The sequence below is a fragment of the Ranitomeya imitator genome, chromosome 10 (genome assembly GCF_032444005.1).
Source record: "Ranitomeya imitator isolate aRanImi1 chromosome 10, aRanImi1.pri, whole genome shotgun sequence".
Lineage (NCBI taxonomy): Eukaryota > Metazoa > Chordata > Amphibia > Anura > Dendrobatidae > Ranitomeya > Ranitomeya imitator.
Window position 1 is genome coordinate 36,692,861 of NC_091291.1, and position 14,278 is coordinate 36,707,138.

Below are 14,278 nucleotides of genomic sequence, written 5' to 3' on the forward strand. Positions count from 1 at the left end.
CATCATAATTACGCTCAGCGGGCGAAAACTTCCTGGAAAAGAAAGCACATGGTTTCATCACTGAGCAATCAGAACCTCTCTGTGACAAAACCGCCCCTGCTCCAATCTCAGAAGCATCAACCTCGACCTGGAACGGAAGAGAAACATCTGGCTGACACAACACAGGGGCAGAACAAAAACGACGCTTCAACTCCTGAAAAGCTTCCACAGCAGCAGAAGACCAATTAACCAAATCAGCACCCTTCTTGGTCAAATCGGTCAATGGTTTGGCAATGCTAGAAAAATTACAGATGAAGCGACGATAAAAATTAGCAAAGCCCAGGAACTTTTGCAGACTTTTCAGAGATGTCGGCTGAATCCAATCCTGGATGGCTTGGACCTTAACTGGATCCATCTCGATAGTAGAAGGGGTAAAGATGAACCCCAAAAATGAAACTTTCTGCACACCGAAGAGACACTTTGATCCCTTCACAAACAAAGAATTAGCACGCAGGACCTGAAAAACCATTCTGACCTGCTTCACATGAGACTCCCAATCATCTGAGAAGATCAAAATGTCATCCAAGTAAACAATCAGGAATTTATCCAGATACTCACGGAAGATGTCATGCATAAAGGACTGAAACACAGATGGAGCATTGGCAAGTCCGAACGGCATCACTAGATACTCAAAATGACCCTCGGGCGTATTGAATTCAGTTTTCCATTCATCTCCTTGCCTGATTCTCACCAGATTATACGCACCACGAAGATCTATCTTAGTGAACCAACTAGCCCCCTTAATTCGAGCAAACAAGTCAGATAACAATGGCAAGGGATACTGAAATTTAACAGTGATCTTATTAAGAAGGCGGTAATCAATACACGGTCTCAGCGAACCATCCTTCTTGGCTACAAAGAAGAACCCTGCTCCCAGTGGTGATGACGATGGGCGAATATGTCCCTTCTCCAGGGATTCCTTCACATAACTGCGCATAGCGGCGTGTTCGGGCACGGATAAATTAAATAATCGACCTTTAGGGAATTTACTACCAGGAATCAAATTGATAGCACAATCACAATCCCTATGCGGAGGTAGGGCATCGGACTTGGGCTCTTCAAATATATCCTGATAATCAGACAAGAACTCTGGGACCTCAGAAGGGGTGGATGACGAAATCGACAAAAATGGAACATCACCATGTACCCCCTGACAACCCCAGCTGGATACCGACATGGAATTCCAATCCAATACTGGATTATGGGTTTGTAGCCATGGCAACCCCAACACGACCACATCATGCAGATTATGCAACACCAGAAAGCGAATAACTTCCTGATGTGCAGGAGCCATGCACATGGTCAGCTGGGCCCAGTACTGAGGTTTATTCTTGGCCAAAGGTGTAGCATCAATTTCTCTCAATGGAATAGGACACCGCAAAGGCTCCAAGAAAAACCCACAACGTTTAGCATAATCCAAATCCATCAGATTCAGGGCAGCGCCTGAATCAACAAACGCCATGACAGAAAACGACGACAAAGAGCATATCAAGGTAATGGACAGAAGGAATTTGGACTGTACAGTACCAATGACGGCAGACCTAGCGGACCGCTTAGTGCACTTAGGACAATCAGAAATAGCATGAGTGGAATCACCACAGTAGAAACACAGCCCATTCAGACGTCTGTATTCCTGCCGTTCAACGCTGGTCATAGTCCTATCGCACTGCATAGGCTCAGGTTTAACCTCAGGCAATACCGCCAAATGGTGCACAGATTTACGCTCGCGCAAGCGTCGACCGATTTGAATGGCCAAAGACAAAGACTCACTCAAACCAGCAGGCATAGGAAATCCCAGCATGACATCCTTAAGAGCCTCAGAGAGACCCTTTCTGAACAAAGCTGCCAGCACAGATTCATTCCACTGAGTGAGTACTGACCATTTCCTAAATTTCTGACAATATACTTCTATATCATCCTGACCCTGGCACAAAGCCAGCAAATTTTTCTCAGCTTGATCCACTGAATTAGGCTCATCGTACAGTAATCCGAGCGCCAGGAAAAACGCATCGACACTACTCAATGCAGGGTCTCCTGGCGCAAGAGAAAATGCCCAGTCTTGAGGGTCGCCGCGCAAAAAAGAAATAATAATCAAAACCTGTTGAATAGGATTACCAGAAGAATGAGGTTTCAAGGCCAGAAATAGCTTACAATTATTTTTGAAACTTAGAAACTTAGTTCTATCTCCAAAAAACAAATCAGGAATAGGAATTCTTGGTTCTAACATAGATTTCCGATCAATAGTATCTTGAATCTTTTGTACATTTATAACGAGATTATCCATTGAAGAGCACAGACTCTGAATATCCATGTCCACACCTGTGTCCAGAATCACCCAAATGTCTAGGGGAAAAAAAAAAATGAACACAGAGCAGAAAAAAAAAAAATGATGTCAGAACTTTTTCTTTCCCTCTATTGAGAATCATTAGTTTTGGCTCCTTGTACTGTTATGTTTGCTAATGAAAGGTGTAATGAAGGCAATCCAGAGACACAGTGTGCCTAGCGATCAGAGCGCACACAGTGATCTGACAAATACCCAAAAACAAAAGAACGAGCTCTGAGACGTGGAAACTCTGTAGACTGCACACCTGATACTATCCTAAACACAACTAAAAGCGGCTGTGGATTGCGCCTAACAACTACCTATGCAACTCGGCACAGCCTAAGAAACTAGCTAGCCTGAAGATAGAAAAATAGGCCTGACTTGCCCCAGAGAAATACCCCAAAGGAAAAGGCAGCCCCTCACATATAATGACTGTGAGTAAGATGAAAAGACAAAACGTAGGGATGAAATAGATTCAGCAAAGTGGGGCCCGATATTCTAGACAGAGCGAGGACAGTAAAACGAACTTTGCAGTCTACAAAAAACCCTAAAGCAAAAACCACGCAAAGGGGGCAAAAAAGACCCACCGTGTCGAACTAACGGCACGGCGGTACACCCTTTGCGTCTCAGAGCTTCCAGCAAAACAAAAGACAAGCTGGACTAAAAAAAAGCAACAAAATAGCAAAAAAGCACTTAGCTATACAGAGCAGCAGGTCACAGGAACAATCAGGAGAAGCTCAGATCCAACACTGGAACATTGACAAGGAGAAAGGATAGCAGCATCAGGCGGAGTTAAGTAACGAAGCAGTTAACGAGCTCACCAGAACGCCTGAGGGAGGAAGCTCAGAAGCTGCAGTACCACTTGTGACCACAGGAGTGAATTCAGCCACAGAATTCACAACAGAAAATGCCCAGTCTTGAGGGTCACCACGCAACAAAGAAATAATGATCTTTACTTGTTGAGCAGGGTCACCAGAGGAGCGGGGTTTCAAAGCCAGAAACAGTTTACAATTATTTTTGAAATTCAAGAACCTAGATCTATCCCCAGAAAATAAATCAGGAATAGGAATTTTAGGCTCTAACATCGGATTCTGAACCACAAAATCTTGAATGTTTTGTACCCTTGCAGTGAGATGATCCATACAAGAGGACAGACCTTGAATGTCCATATCTACACCTGTGTCCTGAACCACCCAAAGGTCTAGGGGAAAAGAAAGACAAAACACAGTGCAAAGAAAAAAAAAATGGTCTCAGAAGTTCTCTTATCCCTCTATTGAGATGCATTAATACTTTGGGCCAGCTGTACTGTTATGACCTGGTGGTTAGGAGCACCCGGAATGACCTGATAGTTAAACCTCATACAGGACGAGCTCTGGGATGTGGGAGCTCTGCTGACCGCAAGCCCTAATCCTATCACACACACTAGAAATAGCCGTGGAGCGCTCCTGACCAGACCTAGGCGCCTCGTCACAGCCTAAGAGTTATCTAGCCCTAGAGATAGAAAATAAAGCCTACCTTGCCTCAGAGAAAATCCCCAAAGGTAAAGGAAGCCCCCCACATATATTGACTGTGAGTAAAGATGAAAGTCACAAACGTAGAAATGAAACAGGTTTTAGCAAAGGGAGGCCAGACTTATTAAATAGACAGAGGATAGGAAAGGTAACTTTGCGATCAGCACAAAAACCTACAAAAAAACACGCAGAGTGTGCAAAAAAGACCTCCGCACCGACTCACAGTGCGGAGGGGCCACTCTGCATCCCAGAGCTTCCAGCTAGCAAGACAAAATCATGAAAACCAGCTGGACAAGAAAACAGTGAACAAATAAAGACTATCAGGAACTTAGCTTCTGCAGGAGAAGGCAGGTCACCAGAGAGATCCAGGAGCGAACTGAACTAATGCAAAAACATTGACAGCTGGCATAAGGTAACGATCAGAGAGGAGTTAAATAGAGCAGCCCACCAAAGGATAAACCACTTCACCTGTGTAAGGAAGCTCAGAAGCAGCAACTTCACTCATAGCCACCAGAGGGGGCCCATAGACAGAACTCGCCGAAGTACCATTCACGACCACAGGAGGGAGCTCGACAACAGAATTCACAACACATGACGCCAGCACTGATTGGGCATCAGGCTCACAAGTCACAAGAATCACATGAATGCAAGTGTCAATACCACTGGAACGGTACTAGCATGGGAGAGGAGTGTGAGATTTTTTATTTTATCGGGGAAAAGCGTGGGGCATGAGAAGGCGTTGTCCAAATAGTGGACAACTTCTTCAATATTCACACAGGCAAAGATGAGTCGTTCACCCTGTGCAGGATTGTCAGCAGTAGCTGGATACACCATCTCTTTCTATAGGTGTTGTATTCCCTACACAACACTATAAGGTATTTATAAGGCTTTCTTATATTGCCATCTCATGACATTTCAACTTTATTTTAAGTAGCTGGAGATCCATCTGGGCTGTTTCTGAAATCTGTCTTGACTTTAAAGCCAGAATGGAGGACCAGGGAATCGCCCTGTCTTTGCACCGAGAGAAATCAAGGTGGAGGAACTTCAGGTTGCTTGTTGGTAAAATTTTATTCAAACTGATACAAAACAAATAAAAACTACATACACAAGGCATTTCGACTGTTTGTAGCCTTCTTCAGGTATCTTGACTTTAAAGGGAATTGGTAACCACATTTGAGTGATCTAAACTATTAATATGGACATACAGGTTATAGATGGCTGAAAAACATTCTATCTATATGCCTCATGGATGAGGTCTTGTTGTAAAAAAAAAAAATCTTTTATCACTTTATGTAAATGAGTTATTGGAGGCTGTTTGGAGGACGCTGCCTGGAAGACAACGCTGCCACCTCTCTTCATTATCCTGTCAGACTTTTTTCAGCAGTCTGCAACCTGTATGCCCATACTAATAGGTCAGATCCCTCAAATGTGGTAACATGTTGCCGTCAATGTGAAGAAAGTAACAATTTCTGGTTTTCAGCAGAACTTTCATTCGAACCTTATGCAACATTAGTAGATCAAGGTCATACATCTGTAAGATCTGGAATGCAAGCTGCACAGATTGCATTTTGTAAAGGGGCCAAAAGCATTCCAAGGGCCCCTGAGGCCGCTGATGACATAAAAACTTCCGCTTCTTTACGAATGTAGCATGATCTGGAGCTAAATCAAGGATGATTACATTTTTGACAAATTCCAGATAAATCATTACATAACATTATTATGAGCAATTCTCTGATGTGTTGGATGATAGGCTAATTCAATTTTTGTGCTCTGGGAAGTCACTAAACAATTACAAAAACAGATGTCAGCTGCAGCCTAATAGAGAACTATAGATAATCTGTAAAATGTTCAGATCAATGCTAGATGAAGCAAACATGGTTTAACTTTTCTCTAGTAACAGCGCCACATCTGTCTGTAGGTTGTTTTATGGTATTGCAGCTCAACATTGCTCACTTGAATAAGCATGAGCTGCAATGTCACCAACAGTTCTAAGCCAGAACAGCTCCTTTATAAGATATTATCACTATGATAAAGACTTGTTGAAGGCCAATAATGTCATCTCAAAAGTAGATGGACCAATATAATAAAGGTGTAAGTTTAAAGTATAGTGTATATTCTGTATGTACAGTATGTATATTGCCTGTGTATGTATATATGAAGGACATTTTCAGCCGCTCGTTTCACCCTTTAGGATTGCCCAGAAAATATTCTACAAATTTCCATTTTGGGTCACATTCATGTAACTCACACTTGTTAGTAAGGACCAAACCCCAGGTCAAAATGTTCACCGTTTGCTCTTTTTTTTTATTCCCAAGGTTCACCTGAGCATTCCATTTTTTATTTTTTTCAAATCCGCCATATGGTTCCAGGGATATTGGCTTTTTATTTAGTGCTAATTAATATGGTCTTCAGCAAGAGGGTGTGGCTTACAAGGTAATTATACACAGCAGCTTAAAGATACGCCCAAGAGGATCCTGTGATGTAAAAAAAGCAATATCTCTGGAACTGTATGGAGAATTAAAAAGAAATAAAAAATTAAATACTCAGGAGAGTTGTGGGAATTAAAATAAAAGCAAGAACTGACCATAGTGACAGGTCTTTTTTTAAAGTCACCTATCACAAACCAATTTTCACAAGTAAAAGGTTGATATTTGCATGACAGATGTGTTTATACAAAGGAATTATTTACTTACAGCAACCAGTCCACTGCGATTAGCAAACTGATGTCCTGAGTTGGTAGTCCCACAGCTGTTAAGATGAGGAGCATGGTGACAAGGCCGGCACTGGGGATACTAGCTGCGCCCACACTGGCTAAGGTTGCTGTGAGGCTAAGGGGAACAGACAATAAAGCATTTCATGTTATTGCAAGGCATCATGCCTCTCTGCCACATATATCTGGATGAGAGCCGCGGGAACAGCTTACCTTACTGTGGCTATTTGACCGGCGTCCAAGGACACATCATTCATCTGAGCTATAAAGATGGCTGCCACTGCTTCATACAGTGCTGTGCCATCCATGTTAATGGTGGCTCCAATGGGCAAAACAAAGCGCGTTACCCTCTTGTCAATCTTTAAATTCTCCTCCAAGCAGCGGAAAGTGACAGGAAGTGTGCCGGCACTAAGAAATGAAAGATGGTTGAAGCAAGACCAGTAAAGAAGTATCTATGTACATGTTCGTTGATTTTTGAGCATATGAATACACTTGAAAGCCAATAGTTCTTAGAAATAAACTTTATAAAGTAACATGCAACCCTAGTAAGCCTTGCCGAGAAACTAAAAGCCTTTGTCTATGTCCAGACTGAAGCCTTGATTCATCATTCTCTTTTTATTTTAAGTAACTTTTTTCTTGGCCTTGAGGCTTTTTTGTTGATTTGTTTCAAATTTTTCAAGACGGTGAGCATTGTTCACAAATTGTGCAAAAAAAAAAAAGAAATGGTATTTTTTTTCTATCTTTAACCAGTTTTGCAACTTTTTAGAGAAAAAAAGTCGTATGTTTTGCAAAAATTGCACCCAAAAAACGCTGGTATACTTAAAAATACTACAGAGGGGCACAGATGTACATTTTCTCCAATTTTTGCCATGTTTTAAGGAGAAGCAATTGATGAATCAAGAAAAAAAAAATCTTAAAATCGCAATTTCTGCCTCACTGGCGGACATAAGAAAAAACAGGTGAACATATATAAGACAGATTTAAAAAAAAAATGCAAACTACAAAAAGAACTAGGAGCAAATGAAAAACAAGTCCAAAATCATCCTTAAAAAACAATTAAAAAATGATTCAAAAAAGTCATCTGATTTTATAATGTGGGAAATTATTGAGCAGTTTCTATTTCTTGAAGAGGTTTTGAAAAGCAACTGATAGAAAAAAAGCGCATGTCACTTAATTGAAGGAGATCCTGAAGGATAACTTCTCCAAACTAGATTGCCGAGTGGCTCAACCGGATTTGTTCCCTTTGTTCCCGCCACATTGCGGACTCTACGGAATTGTATCTATGTTCAGTGGAATATTCTCCCAGTCCCAAAAAAGGTCTTTTGGATTGTTCACCCGTCTGCTGTCTATGCCTGCTCTGTCACACACCCCATCACAACCTGGTTGGCAGTGGTGGGATAAGAATAGCGGGAATGGAGAACAGCAGCAACAAATGGAACCAGAACATCAGGATAGAGGAATTGGACTGTGATGAACCTACAAAAAAGGGCTTGTGAAATATGGTTCAGCTGCAAAGAACAGTCCAAGAATCAACTAATTGACGTTTTGGAAGGAAATAGCCTTCAAAACGGTATCGGAGAGGGATTCCAAGAGCAATTGGAAGAAAGATGGGACCTAGAGGTAAATACATGGAAAATTAGTGGGTTGTATGGCATTAGGAAGGGACGGCATTGCTTGGGGACAAAGCCACGAGTATGAGGACATTAAGCAAACCATCCTGGAACATTATGCGGTAACTCCAGACACTTATAGGACTCAGTTCCGCTCATTAGCCTGTAATGGGGAGGTCTTTTTTAAAATGTATGCCCATAGACCTAAACAAGCATGTATATGCTGGCTGAAGGAAGAGGGGGCCTTAAGTCTGGAGAAGTTCTTGCAAGTCACCCTAACAGAGAAGTTCTTTGCCAAATGCCCTGCTAAGATCAGGGAATGGGTGCGTAAGAGGAAACAAGCAATAGTGGAACAAGTTGCAGCTTTAGCTGATGAGATTCTCACTATCAAGCCATAGTGGAAGAATCTTCTAATTGATGGAGAGAGGACTGCCAGCTCCCCACCATCAGTGGTCCATTGTCCTTAAGTCCCCAATATTCATTGTCCCACTAAACTATCACCTCATTTTTCTACCCATGTGAATGTGACTACAGTTACCTATACCGCATCTACTGGAATGCAACTGGGAGGAAACGTAGTAGAGCACAGATGTCATGGCTGTGGACATCCCTGGCATCTGCAGGCCACATGCACAGTTATCCAGTGGATGAGTTGTCCTCAACCCAAGCAACCACCTTGTGGACCTACATGTGGGTCTTTGGAATGCCCGCTCTGTCTGCAACAAGCTCCACATGGTCCATGATCTCTTCACTTCCCGCAACCTTTCCTTCCTGGCCCTCACTGAGACCTGGCTGACGTCCCCTGACACGGCCTTGCCTGCAGCACTGACTTACGGTGGCATCCAATTTACCCACACTCCTCGCTCTGGCAACAGACATGGTGGAGGAGTGGGTATCCGTCTTTCTAAAAACTGCTCCTTCAACCCTATCCAACCCCCACCTTCCCTTATCCTCTCTTCTTTCGAGGTCCACTCTGTCCGTATTTACGCTCCCTCCAATCTCCAAATGGCTGTCATATACCGACCACCTGGCTCAGCCACTGCCTTTATCGACCAATTCTCCACCTGGCTCCTTCACTTCCTCTCCGCTGACATCCCCACCATCATCATGGGTGACTTTAATATCCCTACTGACACCCACCAGCCAGCAGCCTCCAAACTACTGTCCCTTACTTCATCCTTTGGACTCACCCAGTGGTCCTCTACAGCCACCCACACAGACGAACATACGCTAGACCTCATCTTCACCTGCCTCTGTTCCGTATCTAATCTCACAACCTCTCCCATCCCCCTATCAGACCACCATCTACTCACCTGCTCATCCTTGTCCTCCTCACCTGCCCCCAAGTCCAACCACTACCACATCCTCGCAGAAACCTCGCAAACCTAGACATTCACAGACTCTCAGGCTCTCTCCTACCCCTGTCCTCCATATCTTCACTACACAACACAGACAGTGCCACCACTTTCTATAACTCAACCATCACATCAGCCATAGACTCAGTCGCCCCTCTCATGCATGGCAGGGTACGACGAACTAATAGGCAACCCTGGCATAACAATCTCACAAAAAAACTTCGACAAGCATCCAGGGTCGCGGAGCGGCGTTGGAAGAAAACACGCCTGCCAGACGACTTCACTGCTTTCAAACAAGCTACACTTGACTTCAAATCAGCCCTCACCTCTGCTAAACAGACCTATTTCACCAACCTTGTATCTTCACTATCCTACAACCCAAAACAACTGTTCAGCACATTTAACTCTCTCCTCCGCCCACCACTGCCACCTCCAACTCTCCTCATCTCTTCCAAGGACTTTGCCACCTACTTCATAAACAAGATCGACCAAACAAGGCAAACCTTTACTGTTCCATCACCCCAACCACTCCATATACCAGACCTCTGCCCCTCCCTAATAACCTCCCTCTCCAACATCACTGAAGAAGAGCTTACTCACCTCTTTTCCAAATCACACCTCACCACCTGTGCACTTGATCCCATCCCTTCCCACCTGCTTCCCAACCTCACTAACATGCTCATTCCAGCTCTAACCCATCTCTTCAACCTATCGCTCTCTTCCGGTACCTTCCCCTCTGCCTTCAAACATGCCACCATCACACCCATCCTCAAAAAACTAACCTTGACCCAACTGCTATGCCCAGCTACCGCCCCATATCACTGCTCCCGTTTGCTTCGAAACTCCTTGAGCAGCATGTCCAAGCTCAACTTTCCTCCTACCTCTCATCTAACTCTCTCCTTGACAACATCCAATCTGGCTTCCGCCCCCACCACTCCACCGAAACTGCCCTGACCAAAATTACTAATGACTTAGTCACAGCCAAAGCTAACAGACAGTTCTCCATCCTCCTCCTTCTTGACCTGTCCTCTGCTTTCGACACAGTCGATCACTGCCTACTGCTACAGATTCTCTCTTCCTTTGGCATCAAAGACCTTGCCCTATCCTGGATTGCCTCATACCAATCTAACCGCACATTTAGCGTTTCCCACTCCCACACTACCTCCCCATCCCGCCCTCTCTCTGTTGGAGTCCCTCAAGGCTCTGTCCTAGGGCCCCTACTTTTTTCCATCTATACCCTTGGCCTAGGACAACTCATAAAGTCCCATAGCTTCCAGTACCACCTGTATGCGGACGACACTCAGACACTCTTGCCCAGATATCACCTCTCTGTTGTCCAGAATCCTGAAGTGTCTGTCAGCCATATCCTCCTTCTTCACCTCTCGCTTCCTTAAACTCAATGTAGACAAAACCGAATTAATCATCTTTCCCCCACCTCACGTATCCCCCCTACCTGATCTATCTATTATAGTAAATGGCATCACGCTCTCTCCCACACCTGAAATCCACTGCCTCGGGGTAACTCCCGACTCTGCCCTGTCCTTCAAACCTCACATCCAAGCTCTTGCCACCTCCTGTCGTCTCCAACTCAAAAATATTGCCAGAATCCATTCCTTCCTCAGCCCACAATCTACCAAAACTCTTGTGCATGCTCTCATCATCTCCCGCCTCGATTACTGCAACACCCTCCTCTGTGGCCTCCCAGCTAACTCTCTTGCACCACTCGTCTGTCCTCAACTCTGCTGCCTGGCTAGTCCACCTCTCTCCCCACTACTCCCCTGCTTCTCCCCTCTGCAAATCCCTCCACTAGCTCCCAATTCCCCAACAAATCCAGTTCAAACTACTAACACTGATCTACAAAGCCATTCACAACCTGTCCCCTCCATATATCTCTGAACTAATCTCCCAATATCTTCCCTCACGTTATCTTTGATCCTCCCAAGACCTCCTACTCTCCTCCACACTTATTCGTTCCTCACACAACCGCCTCCAAGATTTCTCCCGAATATCCCCCATCCTCTGGAATTCCACAACTCAACACGTCCAACTATCCACCACCCTCGGATCCTTCAAACGGAACCAGAAAACCCATCTCTTCAAGAAAGCCTACAGCCTGCAATAACCATTCTGCCGCCTCGCCATCGCCAGAGCCGCCGCCTTGCCATCCCCAGAGCCGCAGCCTCACCGCTGCCAGAGCCACCGCCTCACCCCTACCTTCTGTCTCTTCCCCACTATCCCATAAAATGTAAGTCCGCAAGGACAGGGTCCTCTCCCCTCTGTACCAGTCTGTCACTGTAAACCTGTTTACTGTAAACGATATCTATAACCCTGTATATAACCCTTTCTCATGTACAGCACCATGGAATTAATGGTGCTATATAAATAATAATAATAATAATAATAATAATATGGGCATCAGCCTCCAGGTTCCCTTAATGCCTACAGAATGCAAATAGGATGGCGTGCAACACATTGCAGATGTTACCAATGTGGTCAGCCTGGACATCTGCAAGCTACCTGCGCTGCTGGACGATTGAGGAATAACCCTGCACCAAGTTATCTACAGACAACTACAAGGGAGAAAGAGGTGTCATCACTTCAAGTTGACTTGCCTAATGACTCAGACAACCTTTTTCGACCACTAGTAATTTTGGTGTGCGAGACACAGTCACAAGTTTCTCTAATCATCAAAGAAAGCACTTGCAAGAAGTTGTTATAGATGGATGGAGAGTTCGTGGTTTTTGTGGCTCTGGGGAATTTCTCATCACAACTGATCCAAGAGTGGTTCGTTGGAGGCAATAAAGCAAGGACTGGGAATTATCATTGAAGTAGCTGGAGGCAAATGGAGGAATATTCCAAAAACAACTGCAGAGCTGGACTTTGGCTTTGGGGCTGAGCAATGCATGTTTGGGATGATGGGTAGCCTGTCTGCAGATATTCTCCGACGATGTGGGAGATCTACATTGCCGATTTGTGGGAGCAAGAAACAGAGTTTAAGCCAAAGGAGGATGTGAAGTGGAGGCTGGCCATTCAACCCTTTAGCTTTACCATACATTATCAAAAAGGGAACCAACACCAAAATGATGATGGATTGCCCAGGCAGGAGGAGCCATGAGTCATGTCAGCTATGTATATGTGTACTTAACAAGCGGCCTGTTGCAATCCCTTGTATGCACGCGATTAGAGGGGGGAATGAGTAGTAAATTTATCACCCCCAGGCATTCCTTGTCCTGCATCTGGTTGGGGTATGTGTGGTATGTGTGTCCTTGTTCCTCTCTGAAGTAGACCTTGTTGATGCACAACTTTTCAGACTGGCCAAAACAGAGCTTCTATGACCTTCTCTGACCCTTTGAATTAAATGAAAGGGAGTGGGGTGTGAGTACCTCTGCTCATCCAGGGAGCTGAACCAAAGAGAGATAGAACAATAAGCCACATGTTTGGGGTTTGCACTTGGTGTTATGTTTTAGAAGGGATAGGATCTGCTGTCAAGGCTAGATCTTGATGCCACTATTTGGATATTTAGAGACTGGAGATCATCTGCCACGTACTATTGCAACCCAACTTGGTTACCATGCAGGATTAGAAGAGCTAATCAAAAGACCAGTGTTGTATTTTCCTTGGCATCGGATTACCGACAATTGGGTTTCCTTAAAATTTTTGCACGGCTGGCCTTCTATAGCCACTGTGTTCCATTGTCTATTGCTTGATGAAAAATTAAATTAAGTGAAAATCCATCAATGAGGCCACCAGGAGGGTCTGTCAGGGAGTTTGTATCTCTTTTAACATTCTTTAACATATGATTTTATGGTCATCAGATGCATCAAAGTCATTGAACTTAATGATTTATTTAACAATTTGCAACAAATATCTCCTTATTTGTCAAAAATAGAGGCAGGTTTAGGATACATCTATAACACTACACTCGTTGACAAAAGTTTTGAGACTGACACAAGGTTTGGTTTTTACAAAGCTTCCTGTTTCAGTCTTTTTAGAAATTTTTGTTTTTTTGTTATGGTTACTGAAGCACAACTTTTCAGAAGTTTTATAACTTTTATTGGCATGAAGTTTGTGCAAAGGCTCAATATTTATTCTGTTGACTCTTATTTTTCAAGACTTCTGCCCTTTGACCCAGCATCTGGATATCTGCTTCTAAGCTAAATCTTAGGTGAGGACCCCCCATTCTTGTCTAATCAGTGAATGGAGTTAATCACAATTTCTGTGTTTTCTTTGTCCTCCTATGTTTATGAAGTTTCATGTGTTCGTAATGAGATTGAAATCTTGGGAGTTTCCTGGCCATGGGCTCAAAATTTCAATGTTTTTGTTCGTCAAGCAACTTAGTTAACACTTTTGCCTTGTGACATGGTTTCAATTATGCTGGAAACAGTTTGTCCTCAAAAAATTGCTCATGGATGATTGGTAAAAGATGTTCTTGGAGGATGTTTAGATCCCATTCTTTATTCCTGGAAGGGCTAAAGGCAAAATTGTAAATCAGTACCCTTCCATGCATGAGAAGCCTTGCGCACATGAATGGATTCAGGAGACTTTTCTTTTGGCAGACACAGAACTCATGTTGGTACTTACCTTTTCTTCACCAGACAATCATTCCTCCAGATGTCCCAAACAGTCTGAGGGAGCTTCCTCAGAGAAAATTACTTTCCTGTGCTTCCTACAAAATGTCAGTCTGTTAGTCACATTTTTCTTGGAGATAAAAAAGCTTTTCGAGGCTATCA

At 43.8% G+C, this 14,278-nt stretch overlaps 1 protein-coding gene across 1 annotated transcript in view; it reads right to left on the bottom strand.

The window, feature by feature from the left end:
- LOC138651031 (excitatory amino acid transporter 2-like) overlaps positions 1 to 14,278 on the bottom strand; it is a 78,009-nt gene that overhangs the window by 16,929 nt on the left and 46,802 nt on the right. The window contains exons 8-9 of the mRNA XM_069740963.1: positions 6,797 to 6,991; positions 6,567 to 6,701 (exon numbers count right to left, since the gene is read on the bottom strand). Coding sequence (XP_069597064.1) covers positions 6,567 to 6,701; positions 6,797 to 6,991 — 330 coding nt within the window. The remainder of the gene's footprint in view (positions 1 to 6,566; positions 6,702 to 6,796; positions 6,992 to 14,278) is intronic.